General features: G+C 44.9%; 2 protein-coding genes across 5 annotated transcripts; one reads left to right on the top strand and one right to left on the bottom strand.

Annotated features, from left to right (window-relative positions):
- Positions 1 to 1315: 1315 nt before the first annotated feature.
- Positions 1316 to 15986, bottom strand: LOC121193649 (voltage-dependent calcium channel beta subunit-associated regulatory protein). 4 transcript variants are annotated; one of them, XM_041056056.1, is made up of 11 exons: positions 15939 to 15986; positions 15505 to 15696; positions 13219 to 13290; positions 6437 to 6582; positions 6171 to 6232; positions 5890 to 6052; positions 5620 to 5800; positions 5345 to 5488; positions 4413 to 4611; positions 4056 to 4260; positions 1316 to 3972 (listed from the first exon to the last, which is right to left on the bottom strand). In XM_041056056.1, the coding sequence occupies exons 3-11, from the start codon at positions 13264 to 13266 to the stop codon at positions 2082 to 2084; spliced, it is 3039 nt and encodes a 1012-aa protein (XP_040911990.1). In that variant the 5' UTR covers positions 13267 to 13290; positions 15505 to 15696; positions 15939 to 15986; the 3' UTR covers positions 1316 to 2081. The 4 variants fall into 4 exon arrangements, with proteins under 4 accessions (XP_040911990.1, XP_040911989.1, XP_040911991.1 ...); XM_041056055.1 differs by having other exon boundaries at positions 15847 to 15974; XM_041056057.1 differs by lacking the exon at positions 15939 to 15986 and adding an exon at positions 15870 to 15917.
- Positions 15987 to 20621: 4635 nt separating this feature from the next.
- On the top strand, positions 20622 to 24483 carry LOC121192630 (midnolin-A-like). The gene is made up of 7 exons (XM_041054383.1): positions 20622 to 21087; positions 21236 to 21323; positions 21448 to 21510; positions 21955 to 22521; positions 22747 to 22852; positions 23026 to 23274; positions 23852 to 24483. Exons 1-7 carry the CDS (start codon positions 20828 to 20830, stop codon positions 24022 to 24024), a joined length of 1506 nt encoding a protein of 501 aa, XP_040910317.1. The 5' UTR covers positions 20622 to 20827; the 3' UTR covers positions 24025 to 24483.
- Positions 24484 to 24839: the final 356 nt, after the last annotated feature.

Below are 24839 nucleotides of genomic sequence, written 5' to 3' on the forward strand. Positions count from 1 at the left end.
CAGGGACTTCAGTGCGAGAATTTGCTGCTTCTACATTTTAAAAAACAAATTTCTTTCTTGACCTTCAAAACAGTAGTTTGATAAGAAAAAAAAAATTCACAATGTATGCTCTACAGTCAGATCTCACAGTCTTGATCAGGGGATGGAGTCTGCTCAGACTGAGGTGCAGCTGAACACTCTCCAAAAAAACAAACTAGTAGACAAGATTTTTCTTTATTTATTGTTAAAGAATTGTAAAGACTTTGCCACACTTCGCTGGCCATTTTTTTTAACCTGTTTGTGACATTTTAAACTGATCAAGAAAATAATCAGCAGCTTTTATGTTAAAGAAAATAGTTATAGCTGTACCTCTACTCCAGATTCATCTCTGACATACAAAGAATACTACTTCATATTTTCTATATTTTTCTTAATGTCAGCAAATTCTATGAAAAGACATAAACCAACAATGTGTCAAGTGCCTCTGAATTAACTCTTGATGTTCCAACCCTGTCTGTTGTTCTCAGCCCTAAGCCCATTTTTTTCCCTTCTGAAGATATTAACCTTTAAAATCAGGTCACAGATATGTCTTAAAACAGCTGGGTGCTGCAGTTTTTAGCAAACATTACTCAAACAGGAGTTAATAGTGTATTTTAGGAGGGGACTAGGGACTACTGTGGATTAACACGTTTTTGTGCTCAAGTGCATATTTATGGCAGCCGGACGATGTACGTGTGATTCTCTCATAAAAAAATTTAAGTGGCCTCGATTATGCCATCCAGTAAAGCACTGAGGCTTATTGATGTATTTTTAGACAATCAAACCCGGTGGCACAAAGTAATAAGCTATGTTAAAATTACGCTACATAGACAAGTGCTACTTACTTTGATCAGTTCATTGTTGGTTTTGGTCTTTATACAGGATTTATTGACAGTGATAAAAATATAACTAGACATATCGTTTATTTAGTAATACAGAGAGTACATTCCATTCTGCTGAGATTTTGGAGCCAACAATGCCGCTGCTGTTCAGTTTCAACCTCCACTTTCACAGCCTCAACTCTCTATCACTGGACCATCTGTCTAAAAGCCTGAGAGGCTCCTATGTCAGTCTTTTTAAGTATCATCTGTCAGTCTCCCCCACAGCAGAGTCCCAGCAGTGATACAACTCTCCAGTGGAGCCCACAGAAGCTCCTGGATACCATCTCCTTGATTATGATCCAAAACAGGGACAGATGACTAACAAAGATCCGATAAAAACGGATGAAATATGAGTATAAAAATGCTTGATGCATGTATTTTTAATCGCTGTGTTGGCTGTATGGTCTGAGTATCCCATCTGTTTTTACTTTTACGATATAGTGTGCTGTCTCCGGATCTGCTGATATGGTGTTAATGAGAGAGAAGGCTGCAAGCACAAAACCATTGTAAGAATTATGATTTTTTTTTTTGTTTAACATGGTCAGCGTTGTTCTTCCTATCGCCAAATACAGACACAACAGCTCTCACATATACATGTTCCCTCATGGTGATTGAGACAAGAAGGACACTTGAGGAGGATATAGTTTAAAAATGAGAGAAATGGGTGACAGAAACTCAATCAATTATCTTTCTTCCCATCAAAGTGCTTTTTGTTTTAAAGTTAAAACTGTACAGTATTCACATACACATCGTTTGGACATACAGTAGCATGCTGAAAATTCACAGTTAAGTCTGAAAATATTTAAGTTTTCTAAAGATGGGTCTATATTTTCAAAGTTATGTTATGAATGCGTTTGATTTAAAGAATGTTACCAATAAAAAGGGGCAGCATCACATGTCACATGTCGTCACAGTGGAAATTAAGGTCTGAATGGAAACGCTGGAAGAGACTGGCTGTCAAGAAGGTACTTCTGTCCTTTAGAATGTATCTGTGCGATGATGCTTCAGTTATCAGACAATATTTATTTTGAAGATTTGTCCAAATGTAAAGGAAGCAGAGATGGACCCAGCATCTAGCACATGGTGATGTTTGAATTGCTGTAGACCATTTTGTTAAAGTCTCTGGTCTGTATGCAATGGATCTGAAACAAAGTTGATGAGGAAGATGGCATTGTGGAAGGGTTATATGGGACTGAAGCCAGGTGAGGCTGTGTGAGACACGGTAAGCACATGCTCCGATCCTCCCTGGCCGAGCTTCTCTGCACTGCGCAGGCCACCGTAAAGCCTCTCTTCAACTGACATGACCAGCTTGTCTGACAGGCTGCCCTCTGCCTGCAGGGAAACCTCAGATAGGATAGCCTGACTGCTGTTGTTGTTCCTGTTGTCGACTCTTGGATCCATGTTGCACGTTTGTGTGGTCGCAGTGGCCAAAGACTGGCTAGATGTGCTTTCTGTGTCCTTGTTAGTAGAGACTTGGCAGCCGTTTCCCTCTTCACTTGACCCTGCACAACTAGAGCTTCTCTTTTTAGAATCTGTGCCATCAGATGTTTTGTTGGCTGCAGTTTCTATGGAATCCCCAGCAGGCCCTTCACTTGATGGATCTTTCTTCTCTGTGCTCTCTTTGGCTGCTTCCTCGCAAGCTGCAACCTCACTGGCTTCTTCGTCGGCAGCACTGGCAATGCGTGAGAGTGTGCTGTGATATCTGGTGTCCAGAGGGTAACCGGCGCTGTCACCCCTTCTCAGAGGACTAAACCTCTGCCTCTCTAAAGATGGGGAGTACCTACCCCCAGTGCCTGACCCTGGGTCGCTGTATTGCTTGTGTCTCTGCCACTGCTTCCGAAGGTGAACTCTGGAGCGGTGCCTGGAGCGCAGCGGAGAGTCCTGCTGGTCGAACCGGGGATCGTGACGGAGGAACTCATTGAAAAGAGCATCTGTCTTCTCATCAATGCTGTAGTCACGGCGGCGGAGGCGAGGTCTGTGAGGACTAGAGGGCTGTGAGATTGGCTTCATCAGCGGAGACATCAGCTGTGATTGTGAGTCTGGAGGTTTCTGAGGATGAAGGGATGTCAGAAGCTGATGTGGTTCTTGAATGGTAAGAGACTGGCTGCCAGTTTGAGATCTCTCCTTGAGTGTCTCTGTGCTGCCTGCCATCTCATCCTCCAGCTCCTCCTGAAACAGCTTGGCCTCGATGCTCTCACACACTGAACCTTTTCTACCAGAGCTGGTGAAGAACAACCTTCTCTCAGATGCCGTCTTCCCTCTTGGGGCTCCAGGAGTCCCAAAAAGCCGCATCTCCTCAGGGGCCCTGGATGGTGCTTCAATGGAGGCATAGCCACTGTCCATTTGAAGGAGCTTTCGGTTACCCGCCTCACCCTCTCCTCCCGCTCCACTTCCCACCTCACTGTCCCCACCTGATGCCCCTCTTATTCCCCCCTCCAACACCTCTCCCTCCCCTTCTCCTTCAGGGTCATCATCCAGGTCTTGGGACAAGCAGCTATCCAGGCCAGAACGAGCTCCTGCACCACCTAAGGACGAGACGCTGTCAGCATCACTGCGAATAGACTCCCGATCTGTGCTGCTCTGGTCTGAGGAGGCATATTGCTCCAGAGAGGCTCGCAAACTCCAAATTTCTCTGTATAGGGATGGAGGGGCTTCCGAGCTCTCCTGCCGGATCATGAAGGAAAGAGATGAGCCTGAGTCGGCCCTTCTCCTGGCCTCAGCTCCCAACACCATGTCTTCTCCGTCATCTACCTCTGCCTCATTCTTTTTCCTCACATCTCCTGCCACACCTTCTGTCTTTGTGTCTATAGTTTTCCCTGACACATCTTCAAACCTTTCCTGAATGGCAGGTTCTTGTTGTGGCCCAAACAAATCATCTTCTGTGGATTCTAGCTTGACTCCCGCTGTGTCTGTTTTTACATATGCTCCAAGTTTGGTTTCTTTTTCTACTCCTGTGCCGTTGGTTGTGGCCTTCTCTTGCCTCTGGGCATGACAGTCATCTGTGGGCAAACAGGGTTCCTCTCTCCCGGTGCTGCTGCCACCACCTATCTCCACCATGGCCTCCAATTTTAGCCTGCACAGATGGAGAACAATCAGTTAATCAGTAATTCTAGGAATTATTTGGAGCAAGTCATGAGATTATAGGGTAGGATATACCTGCTGAGGAAGACTGAGGACATGGGTGTAGTTGCAGGGTGAGATAGAGACTCTGCAGAGAGGGACTGGAGGCCACTGGTCTGGATGGGACTCTGTGGAAAAGAGTCAATGACCTCATCTTGAAGAGGTAAAGAGTCGTCTTCAGTGTGATCGGTGGTTTCACTTGCTGCCCTCTGTCTCTGGAAGGGTCTTCTCTTGGGTGATCCTGGTGGTAATTCACACGAGAAGACAGCTGTCTACTTGATGTTTCTCACCTTGTCACACTCATTTTTTTCATTTTATTCACATGCTGTTCTTTTACAAAGCTAGATGTTATCCACAAATCAAATCGTACTCGTTTATGACATTTATCCAAACCTTTGGCATCCAGACTGGCAGCCCGATGACTGCTGTCGAATTTCCACCTCCTGAAGTAAGGCCCTGCCCCTTCTAGACTGGCGTGGCGCCGCAGTTTAGAGAAGAAATGTAGAACTGAAGTCTGGCCCGGAGCTTGAGTCAATTCTCCTCTCATCCCCCTTTCGCTCTCAGCCTCTCCCCTGTCCCCGATAGCCTCCATCTGACAGAAGAGATGAAGGAAGAGGAGGACGGAGGGAGGTGATGAGACATTTAGGAGAGGTTGAGGCAGACAAGCTGAGATGAATCGTGACGGGCAGCGGCAAAGACCTCAGGGGACAACAGTTTGTCATATTGTCACTCAGCTGCAGTGATGACTGATGTCACGGTGCATCAGTAGGTTTGAGTCTGTGGCAGCTGCTTATCACAGCTCTGATTATGTGTGATATGTGTGGATCAATTCACACTGTGCAAATGTATTTCTCTAGTATGAATACAGGCTTACTCAGCTTTCACTTTCACTGTGGAAAAAAAACAGTTAGTGGTTTGCAGAGTTTTAGGGAATGTGTTCAAGCAGGAACTAAAATCATGATAAAATTGTCAGCTATGATTTAAAACTTTCTTTTTTTCCACAGGCATTCCAGAGAGTCTGACTCGGAAATATTGGTGCTTCATTAGTGGCAGCAACCCAGGATGAAAATATTGGTTTTGCCTGAGAACACAAAATAAACCCTGGTAAAAACACTGAGCATCTCATCTCATGTTGAAGAAGGGACAAAACATGATTAATGTTCATGCTAGCGGTTTTGCATGGCTGTACTTAAATGCTAATGTCAGCATGCTAATTTAGTAGGTCTTAAGGTCACAAATGCCAAATCTAATTGTCTAATTCTAATTATATCAAAAATATTGTTTTTTTTAATTCTCAATACAAAGGGGAAAAAGGTGAATCTTACTGTTTGGGACCGTGTTTGCTGTGTTTTCATGGCTGATGAGGCCTGCCTGGGTCCCTGGTCCAGGATGATGGAGTGGTGTGGGTCTCCTGGCAGACCTCCACTGAGGCTCTGTCCCATCCAGTCAGGGACTCTTCGCTCAGTGGGCTGAAGAGAGACAAGAGAGAAAACAAACCTGTTTTGTTTGTTTTTTTTTTTGTGTTATTTTTGTGCGTTTGAATTACTCAGAGTCGAATTAACATCTGCTGCAATGATTCAACCACAGAAACACATTTTACCTGGTAGATGGTGAGTGGCAGTTTAGGAGCTGCGGTCTCACTGATGTTGACTGTGCTGCTCTCCGCTGAGTCACACTCCATGATGGTGAGGATTTTAAGGTCACAGGGGGCTGGTGGCAGGTGCAGGTGGGTCAGCCTGGCCTTTTTCAGGTGGTGGAAGTCTCCTTCAGTCAGAGTATACCTGAAGAGGAGGATAAATCATTAACTATTAAACAGCTTTATTAAATAAGCTGTAAAAAAAATTTCACCTTTAGCTCAGATAAATTGTACCTGCGTCCTTTGTCCTGAGTCGTCTTCTCCTGTTCGTAAAGTGCAGATTCGTTGAAGGAGACTCTGCGGCCAGTAGACCCAGTGGAAACAAATCGTTCTGACTCTCCATCGTGACAGCTCGAAGCTGAGAGAGCGTCTGATTCATCCAGACGAATGGTGATCTCTGAGTGACAAAAAGGACAAGGACAAACCGAAGGAGAGAAATAATGGAGTTAGTGACGACAGTGGACCGAAATGCATGTACATCCTGTATGAACTTTAAAAAAAAATTCAGTTCTAACCTTGGGTGGGCTGAGAATCCTCAGCATAGGTAGTGTTTGTCTTCTCCGGGTCATCGCTGGCTCTGAAAGAGAGGAAATTAGTTTTACTCTGTGCTCTTTCACAGAAACAAAAATGCCTCGTCACATCACAGCTTTCAGTTTCATATTCATAAGAGCTTTAATCCACTGCTGTCATAATCACGTTGACTTCTGTAATCCCCTTGTGTTTGCAGACCAACCAGGCCTGCCAGTCCCCCGAAGTGTGTGTCTCGGTAGACACCACCCACCTGGAGTAGCGTCTTCCACCCATGCAGCAGCGGTGACAGAAGAGAAGCAGCAGGGAGAGCAGGACCAGCGTCCCCCCAGCAAAAACACTCAGCAGCACCAACAGCAGCACATAGTTCTCCACCTGGCCTGCTGACACAGGCACATCCTGAGGGAGGGCAACCAAGAGAAGAGGTTAGGGCCCTAGCAGTGGTACATTTACTCAAGTAATGTGCTGGAGTTTAATTGTGAGGTACTTGGCAGAAGCGAAACAATATATAAATGCCACACTGACATATTATTTATCACCTTATAAATCCTGTGCTCCTTAGTGAGTTTATTTTGCCTCTGTCAGGATGGAGGTTTTACCTCCTTAAAGACTAACAGGCACAGGAGGTATGTTAATCTATCAACTGCAGTCTTGGCTTTTTAAACAAAATGTGATTTGGCCTGTTACCAGCTGCAAATGGAACAAGGCTGTCCCCTTGTTTCTTACTTCTCCTTGCTGTTCGCTCTTTCTCTAGATGGTTTTGGTGACAAGTGACATTAATATTAACTTTGTTAATGCAATGGTGCTGGGGGTTAATACTACTTATAAGCCCATCAAGAAAGAGGAAGAGGAAAACACTCTGTATAATGATCCTAAAGCCCCTTTTCCCAACTTCCCAAGCCTTAAAACACACATTCACAACACACACATACACATCACCCGGTATGCCAAGTCCATCCAAATGCACAAACTTATTTGAGTGGATGCCTACTAGCCAATCACAGTGTTCCATATCATCTGAAGAGGACTGCCGTTGGAATGGTCTAGAGATCTGAATGTCAGAATTACACATCTCTCTGATTAATACTCTCAAAATTAAACACAATAAAGTATTTTAATCAGTTTTCTTCATTGCTAATGATTTTTGAGTACATGAGTAGAAATCCACCATCAGAATATTTTTTTTTGTGTTTGGAACATAATTGTCTTTTGGACGGGTTCATTTCCATTGCATGTATTCAGAAGGCATAGCTGGAGCCCATAAGTCATTCCTTTAATAGCACAATAAGGTAGAAGCTTACATCTCTCTGCTGTCATGTTTTGTCGTTGTGAGCTCGCTGCCTGCATTAGTTGTACTGGGTGTCAGGTTTCGCCCAGGGAGCCAGGGCGGTCTTATTTCGTTTATTTAATGTTTTCTGTTTTATTTTGATTTTGATTATGCTTTAGTTTCCGGTTGTTCACCTCTCGTTTCAGGTGTCTTGACTTCCCTCTCCTCGTGTGCTCCTTCCACCTCCTGATTGCCCCCCACCCCCCTAATGTGTTTCACCTGTGTGTAATTGTCTCTCCTCCCCTGATATATTTAAGCCCCCGTCCTCCCTGCACTCGTCGCCAGATTGTCTTGTGTGTTCTTCGTGTTCCGACCAAGCTTTCCAGCGTTCGTTCCAGCGTGATTATTGTGTATGACGGTTGCTCCTCCAGCCGAGGTTTCCGCCACTCCCGCGGCCTCTCCACTTCCCCGGGACTGTCGGGCGTTTCTCACTCAGTGCGAGTTGCACTTCGAACTCCTGGCTTCGGCCTACGCCACTGACCGAGCCCGTATCGCGTTTATCATCTCCCACCTGACGGGCTGAGCGGCGGCTTGGGCTACGGCAGAGTGGGAGTCGCCAGTCGGCTACCCTCGGATGGTTCCGCTCGACCTGGACGCTCCGGAGAGCACCGTGCCAATCCACTAACCTGTGTTCTGTCCTCTTCCTCCGCAGGGCATTCAGCTTCCCCTCAGGCGACTGAGGAACCGATGCAGCTGGGCCGCAGTCGTCTCTCCGCGGCGGAGCGGCAACGACGGATTAAGTCAGGGGAGTGCATGTACTGCGGTAAGGAGGGTCACTATGTACGGGAGTGCACGGCTCGCCCAAACGCCTTCGCTCGTCCTTAACAGTGGGCACATTGACGAGCGAAATACAGGCGCCCACAAAACCCGTGTCAAGTCTGATAATGGAGGCACAAATTGTGCCTCCATTGTGCCTCCATAATCAGTTTTTTTTTTCTAAATCTAGAGCCCCGGCTCTCCATCCTCACCGGCCATATGACTGCTCCATTGAACTGTTGCCAGGAGCTTCTCTTCCTAAGAGTCGGATGTACAGCTTGGCTAGGGCCGAAAGAGAGGCCATGGAGAAGTACATTGCTGATTCTCTGAACTCAGGGGTGATCAGGCTTTCCACCTCTCCTGTAGGAGCGGGATTTTTCTTTGTGTCTAAGAAAGACGGGACTCTCCGCCCCTGTATTGACTACCTAAATAAGATTACCGTTAAGAATAAGTATCCCCTGCCATTAATGAACTCTGCATTTGAATCCCTACAGGAAGCGAGGATCTTCACCAAGCTAGACCTGCGTAATGCCTACTTCCTGGTCCGCATCCGGGCCGGGGACGACTGGAAAACTGCGTTTAACACACCCATGGGACATTTTGAGTATCTGGTAATGTCTTTTGGGCTGACAAACGCACCCGCCGTGTTCCAGGGGATGGTGAATGACGTGCTCCGTGACTTTCTGCATCGTTTTGTATTTGTGTATCTTGATGATATTCTGATTTTTATTTTATTTTTTTTCCAGGGACCAGGAGGGAAACATAGGCGGCATGTTCGAATGGTCCTGCAGAGGTTGCTGGAGAACAAGTTATTAGTCAAGGCTGAAAAATGTGAATTTCACTCTGCCCCTGTGACCTTATAGGGTTTATTGTAGCTGAGGGAGAGCTGAGGCCGCATCCCACTAAGGTTAGCACTCTGGTTAATTGGCCGGTTCCTTCCACCCGCAAAGAACTCCAACGCTTTCTGGGGTTTGCTAACTTCCTTAGGAGGCTCATTAGGAACTACAGTGCAATAGCTGCTCCGTTAACGGGGCTCACCTCTCCCTCCGCTCCGTTCCGCTGGACAGAAGAAGCTAACTCAACCTTTCTTAGACTGAAGCAGCTTTTCACCACCGCGCCTGTGTATATCATCCTGGGGTTAGGAGGACTATTTCTTTTCTCCGGCGCCGTTTTTGGTGGCCGGGACTAAATAAAGACACCAAAGACTTTGTTGCAGCATGTCAGGTGTGCACGCAATGCTAAGTTAATAACCAGCCACCGGTGGGTCTGTTACATCCACTAGCTGTTCCAAGCCGGCCCTGGTCACACGTGCCCGTAGACTTCGTCACCGGATTACCTCCCTCTACGGGTAAGACTGTCATTCTGACTGTGGTTGACCGCTTTTCCAAAGCGGCTCATTTTGTTGCTCTTCGCAAGCGGAGACGGCAAGACTTATGATCAAACATGTCTTCCGCTTGCATGGGATTCCTGTAGACATTGTTTCTGACAGGGGACCACAGTTTGTTTCCCAGGTTTGGCGAGTGTTCTGCTCTGCCTTCGGCGCCTCTGCCAGCCTGTCCTCGGGCTTCCATCCCCAGACCAACGGACAGACGGAGCGAGTCATTCAGGACTTGGAGGCCGCTCTCCGATGAGTCTGCCACCGCAACCAGTCGTCCTGGAGCACCCACCTCCCTTGGGTAAAGTATGCACACAACTCCCTCACCTCCTCGGCCTCCGGTCTCTCTCCCTTCGAGTGTGCTCTAGGCTATCAACCTCCCCTGTTTCCGGAGGAAGAGTGGGAGGTGGCGGTTCCTTCGGTTCGACATCAGTTCCGTCGCTGCAGACGCATCTGGAGGGAGGCCCGGGCTGACCTGCACCGCATCCAAGCTCCCACCTACACTCCAGGTGAGTCGGTGATGCTTTCCACAGCACACATTAAGCTCCGAACGGAATCAAAAAACTGTCACCCAAGTACATTGGTAGATTTGAAACAGAATCACTAACCCTGTGGCAGTCAGACCCAGGTCTCTCCGCATCCACCCAGTCTTCCACGTTTCTCAGATCAAGCCGCACGTCACCAGTCCTCTGCAGCCGGCAACTCCTCCACCACCACCTCCCCGGATCATTGACGGGCAGCCAGCCTGCACTGTCCGCCGTCTGCTGGACGTCAGACGACGGGGCAGGGGACTTCAGTACCTGGTTGACTGGCAGGGGTACGGCCCGGAGGAAAGATCTTGGGAGCCTACATCCCGCATTTTGGACCCCGCTCTCATCCGTGAGTTCCATCGCCGTCACCCGGAAAAGCTAGGTGGTGCCCTGGGAGCCAGGGCGGTCTTATTTCGCTTATTTAGTATTTACTGTTTTATTTTGATTGTGCTTTCATTTCCGGTTGACTGTTTTTCCTTCTCGTTTCAGGTGTCTTGACTTCCCTCTCCTCGTGTGCTCCTTCCACCTCCTGATTGCCCCCCCACCCCCCCTTAATATGTTTCACCTGTGTGTAATTGTCTCTCCTCCCCCCTGATGCAAGTCCCCGTCCTCCCTGCACTCGTCGCCAGATTGTCTTGTGTGTTCCGACCAAGCTTTCCAGCGTTCGTTCCACTGTGATTATTGTGTATGACCTCTGCCGTGATTTGTTTGGACCTCGAGCTGCCTATCCCTTGTTGTACCTCTGCCTTCGTGGACTGACTTTCTGTGAACCGATCCTGGACTGATTAAACTGTTGTTGATACTCTTGAACTCTGACTCTGCGCCTGTGTCCTCAACTACTTACCTCAGCCCTGACACTGGGACAGTAATTGATTCTTCTCCCTTTGAGCTTCATAGCAATGAGGAATCTCTTTGTCGCATTATGCTGTCAGCTAAGCGCCATAATATTTAATAAGGAGTGGAATTAACACTGAAAGACTCTTAAGTCCTTTCCTCCTCACAGTGATTCTTATCCACACACACACACACACACACACACAGACAACACAACCGCTCTCTTTTCTACTCTCTCTGATTAATACTCTCAGCCTTGGCTGAGTGAGCCTGGGGATGCTAATCGAAACGTCAGCGAGACCCTTAATTCAATTTCCCAGCTCTTCTCAATGAGGGGGAAATGAGGCCTCCGCAGGCTAAAAATGGAAATTGGAGGAGGAGGAGGATGCAGGCGCACATGAGCAATCCCCACACCAGACTTTCCTGGCTCTTCTTCCGATGTCAGTTTCAAAAGAGGGTGAATATAATTGGGTTCTTTTCGCCATCGCAAAGGGAATATTCATCTATTGCAAGATTTTTGCTTTATGTAATAAATGAAAATGTGAAAGGTTGTCATCGCCGGCTGGTGCTTTGGAGGAGAAGCATGGCGTGGAGGAGCTCCTCACGGACCACAGACTGACCTTTAGATGATGATGACCTTAACAGCAGTAGCAACAGAAAAAAAACCCAAAGCCTGCTGCTGACTGAAAGTACACACACTGCAACTATTTTTTCATTCTCTAATCTGCCCATTATTTTTCCAATTAATCGTTTTGTCTATGAAATAACTATTTGTTTTCAGGTTATAAAAATTCATCTTTAAAATCCTTGTTTTTTTATGATTAGTAGTTGACAAGCCAAAGATAAAGAGTTTACTTTTCTTTGTCGAATGTCCTTCAGTAATAGAAAAAGAAAAGCAGACCAATGTTTGACATTTTGACTGAAAAAGGATTGAAATTATTAATAGTTGCCAATTAATTTTCAGTCGATCACCTTGTCAAATAATCGGCTATCCATTCAGACTGTAACAGAACAGGAAACGGAGAAAAGGCAGTAAAATAGAGGCAGTGGTTGATTGGAAAACAGAGGGTGGGTGTGTGTGAAAAAAGAGCAAAAGCAGCTGATTTTGTGGTGACTCTGCTTTCACTGTAAAGGTACTTCCGTAAGACAAAGCATCAATCAATCCGTTTCAACTTCAATCCCAAGCTCAATCTAACAGCGGCAAGTCGCTACAAGAAGGAGAGCGTGCTGCTGAATAGAAGCAGCTGAGGTTTTCTGCTCATAAAACCAGAAGAGGACGACGATTATGTTTGTAGGAGCAAATGAAAACACCCTTTTCATTCATCCTCAAACCTGCTTCAGGCCAGAACATGTTAAACTGAGCACCGTGTCACACATACATAGAGTACATTTTTACATTCATTAGATGCTGTAGTGGCCTACATTCAGTTGAAGCCTGTGGGGGAGATATAGTATATTATCTCTGTGTGTGTGTTTGTGTGTGAGTGTGTGTGTGTGTGTGTGTGTGTGTGTGTGTGTGTGTGTGTGTGTGTGTGTGTGTGTGTGTGTGTGTGTGTGTGTGTGTGTGTGTGTGTGTGAGACTAACAGCTCTGTCACAACATGCGCACCTTGATACACCCACAGTTACATGCATGTGTGCCACACACAAACCCGCACAGAATTTGTCAGAGCGTCTGTAGCTTAATGAAATCTGCTGTTTCTACAAGCTCAGCCAAACAGGAAGAACAACACAATCAATCAGCTGGAGCAGCGAAGCCTCTCTCCAGTCTTCCAGCCATGTTTCTAACACATTCGATGGAGGCAAACAACAGTCAATTCTCCCTCCGCACAGACAGCTTTAACTGTCAGATAATCACTGCTGCTGGCTCAAATACCCCCACCCTCCCACCCTCAGTTCTCCAGAGGCTGCATGGCACACAAAGCCAGCAACACACACAGTGCTGGTTTTCAGTCTCATCCTAGTGGGATACAGATCAGGCTGTCCAGGCTACCGTTCCACCTGGGATAAAATACCTGTTACTGGAACATTGTGGTGTTAACTCAGCTCATCTTTCTTTTTTTTTCTCCTTTTTCTTTTTTTCGGACACCTATTAGTCGTTGCTTTGGTTGAAGTCCAACTTGACTCATAAAGCATTGTCATTCACCAGACAACAGACACTAGGTGATGTGATGGTGTCGGACAGAGCGGGAGGGGCGGGCGCAGCAGTACTCACAGTGGAGTTCTCAGTCAGACTTGTCAGAACAGGCAAATCATTGCTCATGGTCCAGGTCAGCGTGAGTGAACCCTGCAGAGGATGAAGAAAGTGATGATAGTCAGACAGAGCTAGTTTATTTTCAGTCAATCCCGCATACACCACCCTGCTGCTGTAAGTACTCATGAGATCACAAAATGTGTATTAATCCACTTCTGAATATAGTCCTCAGCAAGCCCAAATGCTTTGTCTGGGCTGTGCATTAAACTCCAACATGTCTAGAAGATGAAGATGGACTATTACATTCACAATAGCCAAGAATCCTTCACAACAAACTCTCATCTCTGTGGGTAGACTACATTCCAATCTCTGTAAAATGACCATTTATGTTTCTGTGTGCATCTGAGCCAGAGACAGACAGACAGACAGACAGACAGACAGACAGACAGACAGACAGACAGACAGAAGTGTATTAAGAGACGGAGAAAGGCAGAATAGCTGACAGTACACGATTATTTACACAGAGCGCGGCTTGTGTAACATCAGTCCATGACTGCATTCCTTACACATGCTGCTAACACTGCCACACATTCCCTCACCATGTGAGAGTCATATTTTATGTAATATCTCACACATACCAACAGCTCAAGGTAACGATGAGGATGCAGCTCTGAATAGCGAGAACGCTCTCTTACACTAGAGGACCCCCCCCCCCCCACACACACACACACACACACACACATACACACACATACACATACACTGCACATACACGTGTTAAATCCTTATTCTTTTCAATTATCTTCAGTGATGCTTCACACATGGTCAGTGTCAGCAGGCCTTTTTGTCCTTGTGGGTGTGTGAGTGTTAGGAGTTTCTCTCTCATTTGCTATGAGCAGATTAATTAAAACATGTTACGGATGTTTTAATTAATCTGCTAATCTATTTTTTTTTAAACAACAACAACTCTGGCCTTTTTTATTTTGTTATGTTTTTTTTTTATTCATTTCCTGTTTTGTTTTTTGTATGTTTCACACGACCACTGTTTCCCTCAGGACAGAGCTGCTACTCAGCACGTCTGTCTTCTCTTTGCTGATTAAATAACAAGCAGTCCAAATGGTTTACAGCTACTTTGTGTAAAAATGAAATGACATTATGCATTGCATTGTTCAAGGTTTTCAAAAAACGCCCTTCCTGGAAGTCTTGCGTTTTCCTTTTTGTTCTTATTACAGCCTGATAAAGTCAGACTTGAAGTAGAAGCAGTTTTAAGAGGTTTCAAAGCAGAGGCCCATTTAAACTAATTTCACTGTATTTTATAAAGCTGTCTGTAAGAATCACACTGTGGAGGGATTCAACTTTAAAACATTTGTTCATCCATTTATTGACATACCGAGCTACTTGTATTTTGTCTTTTTTTTTTTTTTTTTTTTTTAAATCTGGACAGACAATGAACCTGCAGCTAAAACTGTCAGTTCACACTCAGCAACACTGACTTAAAGCATTTCTGACATAAATACATAGTATAATATGTTAATATGTTATTGGGTCGATCATGGCAAACTCGTGCTGTAAAGCCAAATATTGTTCAAACCCACAACATAACTTTAGTTTATGGTTATTTTTCCACCCTTTTTATCATCATTATTATACACTATATATCTATTACATAATTTACAGTCTGTCATTCAAGCCATACATTTATAATAACATATTTCTTATTGGCCTCTTTTTGAGCACATTTTAAATTATAGACTACATAATTATTATTAATGTTATTATTAAATTACTTATGTTAATTATATTTTTATTAATTTTGTATAAATGTATTATTAATGTGCTTATACGTGCTCTATACATTTGTCTTCCACTGATAATAAGCATCCTCCTACAGTGAAAGCTATGGTTCACAGTAGTGACCTCTGAGCTTCACCATCATTTGATTTGTGAGTAAATACTGAGGGTTAGAGTAAGACTGAAAACACTGACCCCGACTGGTGGAGAAAATCCAAATCCAAAGCGTGTGTATGCGCGTGCGGGTGCGCGCGCCTTAGTTTCCAGGGTCTAATAACACGTTACATCCTCACATCATCCCTCGCTCTCACCGCATCAGCGCCGACCGACAGCTGGACGACGCGGCTCAGACAGACACACAGACATCCACCTACTTTATTTCTTAACTGTAATGATGCTGATGAGTTGAGTTGCTATGAATCCCAGCTGCAGAAGTCTATATGGAGTGAAGAGGAAGGGAGTGGGGGTGGGGGGGGCGGTGTGACTGGATGCTGATGTGCTCCAGATGTGCTGTACCTTACGGTCTATACAGGCGGTGTTGAAGCAGCTTCCCTCCGCTCTGTGCAGACTGACTACAGCGACCCGCTGCAGCCGGCGGCGCTCAGCAGCAGCAGCCTCAGCATCAGCAGCAGCAGCATCATCTTCCCCTCTCCTCCGAAAACCCGCCGATCAGGGCTGTCCCACATCTCTGCGTCGTCTGCTCTCAGCCTGCGGGGGATAAATCACCATTAGTCACGCAGCAGCCTTCATGTGCCGGACACGGGGGCTCCGCCGCGGTCCCTGCGCATCAAACATGTCTCACTAAATCAGATGAGGCGATCATCTAGAGCCGGCTGTGTCACCTATCTCGCATCTTACATAATGAAATAGTAGCACATTACACCGTGAGCACGCCTGTAGGTCCCGGTGTTAACTGGTCCTGATGTAAGCTGGACAGAGGTCGGACTCACCGGGCTGTGGACTCGGTTTGAAGCGGTGCACAGGCAGCCTGCCCCGTCTGCATACTTTAATCTGGGCTTCAAATAAAGACCGTAGTTATGAATGAAACCACACGCGATTAGACACACCCACCGCCCGCTCCCGACGCACCACGTGACCAGCACTGATGATGATGATGGTGATGATGATGATGATGGCGTTGTGAAATGGTGGAGAAACCCCGTCCTCATTCACAGAGGTTGCTCATGAATGGCAGCTGCTGACAGGGCGATTGATTGGTTATCAGATTATTATTAATATCGATGTAAACAGAATATAAATCTGTATCTGAATATTTCCCATTTGCTGTGTTTCAGTCTGCAAGTGTTTCCTTGTTGCCATTCAAGATGCACGAAGACAGATGGTTGTTGTGGACGTTTTTGTAGTCTCATGTTTCACCACCTGGTGGCAGCGTTGCACTGTAGTTTTCAGGCTGAAAATACTCAAGATGGAAGTTCTTCATGCAATTTTTTTTTTTCAAAGTCGAATCCAGTCCAGACCTTCAGGGGACCGTGCACCCTACGGCTACATGAATGAGAGTATCAGTACAGGTAATCAAAATTAGAGATTATATTCCTCTTCTCTAATGAAAGGTTTCATCCTGCACTGCTGCTGTCTCCTCACATTTACACGAGTCATGTTTGCCAATGGTTCCAAGGGGGTAACTGCCTTTTGGTCAGAGAAATAAAGCTGTGTTTCATCTAATCACAGCAGACTAAGTGACACACAGGAAGCCTATGGCTGGGTAAAGGAGCACTGCTTTGTTTAAGTCAGCTACATACAGTACGTGTTTTATTAAAAACTTCATGAAGCCATTATTCTCAAAACACTGGCGCAATGAATCTATCAGTCCTTTTCCACCATGTGTTTGTCTGTCATTTTGTCTGTCCCCTATGTATTTCTGTAACATCAAGTAATTTTTCTCTCAGGCTGGCAAACGAAATTTGCCCACACAGTCTAATCCAAAATGCCTTTTGCAGTCATACCCTGTGCAGCGTGCACTCCTGTGTGATGTAGAAAATGAAGGCTTGGCACAAATAGAAAATGCCTCAGCAGCAAAGTGGCAGGAGGTCTAATCTGTGCCTGTGCGATAACAGAATGTGGGAAGACGGTGAGTCTGAAGCAGCAAAAGTTAGTGAGACATCTGAAGAACCTGTTTTAGTGCTTCTGCAGACATTAAGAAGTCTGCTGGAGGACTGAGGTGTCACAGTTTTTATGGAAACAGAAGAGATGTTATCAACTCGAGAATGTGGCTGATGTGTCCCATATGCCATGTTTGTGTAAACTTTTTCTGACCTGGTCTTCTCAGGCAATGTACCAGTACATTTTTTGGGACATTTTGAGCTCTCCAGTCTCTTTTCCGCTTCCTTAAGAGGGTTTAATTTACTCAAATACCCTGAGAGCTCTCTTCAAACATCTAAAGCATAAACACAGCATATGGTTTTCAAGGACTTGGGACTTGTTTATACAGTTTAGAGGAAAAAAAAATGTTGCCACTGTGGGCACAGTCTTTACAGCTATATGCTTTTTACATGCAAATTTGTACATATAGTTATATGATTACATTTATTATGTATATTTCTAATATACATAGATGTTAATGCAATATTAAACTCATCCATAAAAGTCTAAATAACCTTGAATGTTCATTGACATGGTGAAAGCTCTCGGTGTTTTTGGTGCAGTGACTCTGTGTGTCTTTGGGGGATCATAACTTGTCCTTTTGTAAATCCTCCTTTGGACAGATGACTCTCTTGTTTGGGGGATCAGTGCGTGGAGCACCTTACCCACAGAACTCAACGATGATCATGGCTGTGATCACTTGAGACTCAAAATGAAACTGCTTTAAAAGAGGAATCAGTAATAAAGTCACCAATGGTCTGATTTAGTGTTTGTCAGTGAGTTTTGTGTTGCATCACTGTTTGTGTTTTGTGCTGTTTTGTGTGTATTTTCTTGTTGAATTTGTGTACATGTAGAGGCCCATCTAGGGACAGGCATTAAGCTACGAATGCTGTGGTATGTGGCACTGTTCCATGCTACATATTTGTCCTGATAAAAATAAACATTAAGTGATTAAATAGTATTTTGAGGCCTGCTGTTCTTTACAGGAAATGTGTAAAACAGATGGGAGAGTTAAAGACAATGATTTGAAATTTATTAGATTCTGTGATTAATTTCGAAAACAAAGACATTTTAAGCTCAGAGAAGAGCAATAAATACTCTCCTCGATCTGTGCGCCTATATTTTCAGACAATCTGTCAGCCATTTGATGTTTTCTCAGTCGATCAGTGAAATCCTTGTTGAAATATTCAGGAGACATTCTTGACGTACAATTGTTTTTATCTCCAAAATTCCAAGGACTCTAAGGTGTAACATGCCAGAGGATTGAAACATCTGGGAAATGATGCCAGGAGAGGCCGTGCAGGGGTGGGAGGAATGTGGGGGAGAGTATGAACGCAGTGTGTATATGTGTGTGTGTGTGTGTGTTGCTGGATGGTTGACGTCAGAGCTGCGTCTGTGCATGCTCTGGAGAGCAGGACATCCTGTGGAATTGTTCTCGGCGAGGCCTGAAGAATGTAAAGCAGCAACCTCTCCCTTTCTCGCCAGTCCCGGTGAAACGTTGGAGTGACATGCTGCCATAGAAATGTTAGGGACGAGTGAGGGCGGGGGAGGCTGCGAGGATGGAAGGTTTGTCATAAAAATCTCACTGGGACATCGAGTTCCTCAAGTCACTGAAAAGGGGGTAAAAGACCAAGAAGGGATCTGCGTGGGATTCCTTTTGAATTCCAATGAAGTCAGGGTTTTAAATTTCGTTTACTGTCTGGATATGTAACATTATCCACAAGGATGCCTTTCATATTTCTAGAGGACATAAATATGAAGCATGTTAATGCAAACAGAGAGGAAATTGCAGTAGTGAAGCAAGGGAAACGGAACAGGACAAATTCTCACACATTGCACAGGTTGATCATTTTCAGACAGAAAAGACACAACAAGACAAACACTACACGTCTGCAATCAGGAGAGTGTGGAGAGGCGTGAGTGTGGAGGTGAGGTGAGGAAGAGAGGAAGGTGATATGGGAGTGGAGTGACGCAGGCTGGATAAAGCGGGGGTGTTGTGGGTGCAGCTATTTTTAGCCTTCGTGAGAAGACAAATATTAGCTGCATTTCTCTGCCCTCTCCAGCTTCATACGTCACTTTACTCCAAGCTGGTCCTTGCCTCAGTGCATCATGTGACAGGTGCAAAGGAGACCCTGCCTTGGACCTGAGGTGGGACATGAATACTAAACAGCAGAGGATGTGAAAGACTGCAGGAAACAAAGGGTACTGTAGACTCTTTCTGTGAGCGTCTCCTCCCACTGGCTGATCAGTGAGGTTGTACAGCACCCACAGACGTACGTGATGGACTGGTCAGGGTGTTTCCCTGCCTTCAGCCCCAGTGCATGCTGGAACAAGCTTCAATTGATTAACAATTCCGTTATAATGCACTGAATTTTATCTTTATTAGATTCAAAAAAAAAAATTAAAACATATTTTAGAATTCAAATTTGTGATTTGGGGTTATATACATAAGATGCACTTCATGACACACCTTTGCAACTCCAATGTACATTTGTGTAGTTAGAAATTAATGTATAAGACTGCAACCTTTTTTACTGGCTTTTTTGGGACATTATAAGACCTTAAAACGTTGTAGGAATGTAAGAGGCAATGCATCTTACTATTGTAGTTTTATACAGTCATTTCAAACTACATGAATGTGCTTTGGAGTGGGCAGGTGTGGGATTTAGTCAAGTCATTTTCGCTTTATGTATTTTTATTTTATTTATTTATTTGTTTTGCTTTACTATCTGTACCACATAGGACCCCCTCTATCCTCAAAAAAAAAAAAAAAGCTAAATAAAAAGTTCAAATATAGGAGATAAAGAAAACTAGTTAGCATTTCAAGCTGACTCACTGAAAGAGCTGTTGTCCAGAATCCTTGTATCCTGAATGATAAGCAGCTCCAGGTGTGCCTACACTGGGTTTTATGATCAGTATGTTCAGGTTTCACAACTTAAAGTAGGCGATGCCGTGTTTTTAAGCCGCACAAGTAGGCTTACAGACAATTTAGATATTGACGTTATAGCGTGCTAACGCCCTGGTATTTTTTTTTTTTTCTTTTACACCTTAACAATGTGTCATGGCAGAAAACCCCCCGTAGTGCAACATGACGGCTACGATCATCACAGGAGACACAAGCTCCAAGTAAATCTGTTTGTGATGGAAACTATGTGTCACTAAATGTCAAAGTCATTTGTGCATAAATATTTAAAAAAATATCTCGGAGAAGATTTGAATAACGACAATAATCACCAGGCATTTCAGTTCCTACAAATTCCAAGTTCCTACAGTCATTTAATAGAGAAATTAGACATTTTGACATGATGACATCCTGTACAAATTGTTGTGGTGCTGTATGGATTGCATCATTTATGAATGGTGAGTGAGACGCAGGGTGGAGCCTTGTGTGAAACGAACGTTATGATTGGCCAGCCCGGGCTGACTGTTCTTGAGCTCCTCGCTGATTGGCCCAGTGCCCTGGCGGGAGGAGCTTACGCTGAGAGGGGTTGGGGTGTTTTACGCTCGGTGGAGTAGAGCTGCGTCTGTCACCACCAGAAAGAGGAACTGTAACAGCCTGTTGTGGTTCAACCTTCCTGTAATCTTAATTTTTTAACATTCGGCGATGCTTCACCCTTACCACTGAGGAATGAGGAGCAAGACTAAAAAGAAAAATCGTGCCGCATCTTTCCCTAATTGATTCTGGCGACCGGGGTCTGTTTTTTTTTTTTTTCCGGACATTTCACAGGCAGTCAGCTGAATGGAGCAGCAGCAGAAGCAAAAGCAGCAGCAGCAGCAGCAGCAGCGGGGTTTCTGTAGCTTCACCCCGGCCCGGTCTGCAGGCTGCGGGGTTGGAGTCTCCACCGGTCAGTCCACCATGCGTCTGTCCATCACCTCGACCACCGGCAGCCCAGTGGAGCTCAGCGTCCCCCGAGTAGAGACTGTGGAGGGACTGAGGACACGTATCTCCCAAAAACTCAGACTGCAAACAGACAGAATCGTGCTCCTGCATAAAGACAGGTGAGCTGGTTTGAAGACACTGCATGCCCTGCACTTCAGGACGCTGGGTTGGGTTGACCAGCCTTTATTGTGTGTGTATGTGTGTGTGTGTTTATTACACTGCGTGACTTAGAATTGCACTCTTTATTGCATATGATTTATACATCAGGCAGCTGACTGCAGGAAAACTGCTGGACCTGGGTGTAGCAGACGGCAGCAAACTGACCCTGGTCCCTGTCATTGAAGCCGGTTTACTAGTAAGTAAACCAAAGCATATCTTATACTTTCTAAATAAAAATTGTAATTTTCACACTTATGTTGTTGGGCTTCACTTCATGAAAGTGTTTTGTTGTTGTTGTTGTTGTTGTTTTACTGCCACAGTGCTCAAGTGCTAGAGCTGAGAGGACCATGATGGATGTTTTGGAAAGTTTAACAGAAGTTCAGGTGAGAGTTTTATTTAATGTCTCACTAATTGTATGCTGCAAATAGGCACTTGTTGAATGTATAAATGAGATGAAGAGACAAGATTGTCCTTGAGGAATTCTAACTATGCACTGGTGTCTGCACACCTCATCTGCTGAATAAGAGTTATACAGCACAAATGTTACAGACCTCACTTGAACAGTGAGGTAAAGCAAAGTGCTTTGGCCCAAAGTCAAGATGTTCATCATCCCATTTATGTTACTGTTAATGGTCTAGGGTTTTTTCTATGGAAGCCTTTCACTAATTTTGTTTGTTTGGTTGCACCGCAGACAGTAGCTTCTCAGTTAGTGTCTGCTGTAGTATTAAACCACACTTGCGGTTACCTCTAGTAACTACAGGTGTCGCCAAATCACTCAAGACTAAAATCCTAAGGATTATAGTATTTGTTTCCTGACTGTCCTGCAGATCAGTGACTTCCTCTCCGGGCGCTCACCTTTGACCATTAACCTGGGAATCGGTGCTCACATGATGTATGTGCAGCTCCAGCTGTCTGCGCAGGATGTGAAAGAGCTGCAGAAGGATGGGGATGTGAGAGTCTGCAGTAGCAGCGAGCCTCAGACTAGCCTGCCGACAGCTGGCAGTGTGAGTCACCCCGGCTCTGCCTCAGCCTGGTCCACAGGCTCCACTACCTCACCTGCTTCCCAAATCTCCATTCCAGCCCCGGACCCTGCTGACTCTACGTCCCCGATCCAACTTAGCACTCAAAGACCAAGAACTTGCTTTAACTCAACAGCTCCCACCTCCCACCCATCCACTACTGTCCCTGCTGCAAACTGCCAACACCACTCACCTCTACCTCAATCCTGTCACTCTATACACACATCTGCCCCCGTGCTTTCAACCACTTCTTTGCCCTCTGGTTGTCCACATCCCAGCAGTCCGCTACAAGCAGCCACACCTGTCTGTTCCCCTGCTCCCTCCGGCTACAGTTCCGGACCCCCGAGTCCAGTACCAGCCTCAACCTTCAAAAAGGTTAGTTTCACATATTCTACCTCAAAATCTGTCCAAATCATAGTTCATTGTTATGGTTTCACCATTGTGTATTATTAGCATGCATAAGTAACATAACTTTTACAACAGGCCAGTAAAGAGTTAAAAAATAAAAAGATATATCCGGTATTTAAGAGTTGACCTAGTTTTTATTGCTAATCATGGATGGCGAAAACAGGGGATAAACTTTTCCTTTTTGTTTTACAGAGTAATGTTCATGCGTCATCCACTGCAGAGCTGTGTAAGCAGCCAGGAGCAGTCATAGAAAGTTTTGTGAGCCACTCTCCAGGCGTCTTCTCCGGGACTTTCTCTGGTGAGTGTGTGCAAACAGCAGTGGTCTAAGGATGACAACACATCACAATGTGAAACCGTGGCGGCTCGGTTAGATGTCAGCTGTGTCACTTCATATTTGCCAACATTTACCTACCATTCACCTTGTGCTCGCTCTCTCACTCACTTTCGTCTGCTTTTTTCTTTTCCCATCAGGCACTCTGACTCCTTACAGTCAGAGCGGCATCAACCACCCTCGACGTGGCATCAGCATCATTCTCCAGATTCTCAATGACCTCCTCAGAGCTGCCTACTACCAACAGGGGGCAACACCCACCCTTCCTCAGCGCCACTGTTCTCCTTCACACCCTCCAGTCAGCCCAGTGCTCACAGCAGAGGAGCCCAGCAAAGCCAGAAGCAAACCTCTGGTGACCCAGAGGGCGGAGCACGCCAGTGAAGCTTCAGGTCAGCTTGATCAAATTTTATTTTGTTTACAGTGAGGACATACAGTTGTACACTTGCACGCTGCTGGAATAATTCCATGAGTTACAGTAAATTTAATTCACCATGCGTTCCCTTTGTGTGGCCACACTCTTAAGTTTTTATTCTTGTCTTTTACTCCTCTTCTGTTCCCTTCGTTTTATTACTTCTGATATTCATTTCATTCATTTTGATTTCTCAGTTATGATATATATCAATTTATTTTCTGTTTTGGTTTTGGTTTGTGGAGTTTCCTGTGTACTTAGACCCTTTGACCTGCAATTTTGAACTGCATTTCACATGTCTTCTTTCATGGCAAATCTTGGATGTGCTCTGATCTTTGTCAAACATTTGCCTTGATGAAGGATTTTATCATTACATTCTTGCACTGGACCTCAGTGTAGAGAACATTCTCCACTTTCTACCAAAAAAACACAGACCAAAAAACCTCTTGAATACATTTCTAGTGATACAATTATTCATGACAGAATGTACTAAACGCTAACTTTCTTTCTTTTGTGAAGGGTGTCTGACATTTTGTTATTTCTTCTCTCTCCTGTAGACATTGAGAGTCACCCCCTTCGCTCATCCACAGAGGAAGATCAAACCTTGCACTGTAAGCTAGAGCGCCTCCAGTTTTTGATGCATCAGCGGCGCCTTCGCAGGCGGACTCGCAGGAGCTCACACGTCTCACAAACGTCTCACCCGTACCAGCACCGTCACCATCGTCCGTAACCCCTTGTGATAGCGGTGGCAACTTGCTGAAGAGCGAGGGCGCCTCCCTTAATGAATGAAAGTTTCTGAGAGGGAGACGTTTGTTGCCATTTTATACTATTATAAGTATTTCTAAAGAATGTAAGCTTAAAAGACCTGAGGACTCTAATTACTGTGGTTGTCATTCTGTTGAGTATAGTTATTTCATCTACCATAAGTCTGTCTTTAAGTGACAATGGCTCTCGTTGTTCTGTAGCATATGTCACAAAAGATTTCAGTGTACATTTTCATGTTATACATCTTGGTGTTTTGTATAAAGACCTCTTACTGTATGTTTGTCTATGTATTCAATGCCTTAACCATACTTGTCTTGAATGTAAACTGTATGTTTTGATCTCTGTTGCTCTAAAATATTTTACATATGCAATAGTCAGATGTAAACATGAAGAAGGGAAAAGAATAAAGAAAAAAATGGAAAAAGCTGGACATGCTGCATTAGTGTGTCAAGTCCTTTTGAGACAAGGAACTCTTAACAGCGCTGTCTTTATCTGCTGTATTTGTTCAAGTGATGGCTTTTTGTCATTCAGGCGTAGGCATCTCTCATGTTCATTTTCATCACAGCTTCATTTAGATATGACAAGTCATTTAACTTTCAGTAAATATGCTCACATGGTGTTTGGCATCTGGCGTACGAGAGAGAGGGGTGGCTGAAAAGTCATGATGATGGCATCTGGAGAAACTATCGTGGGAGACAATGTTGCGATGCTCGGGTCCCTCAGAAGCCAGAGCTGATTTTTCTCATTCACGTATATTCAAGCCCAGGAAGCAGAATGTTA

This window comes from Toxotes jaculatrix, chromosome 14 (assembly GCF_017976425.1).
Source record: "Toxotes jaculatrix isolate fToxJac2 chromosome 14, fToxJac2.pri, whole genome shotgun sequence".
In the NCBI taxonomy this organism is placed as follows: Eukaryota; Metazoa; Chordata; class Actinopteri; family Toxotidae; genus Toxotes; species Toxotes jaculatrix.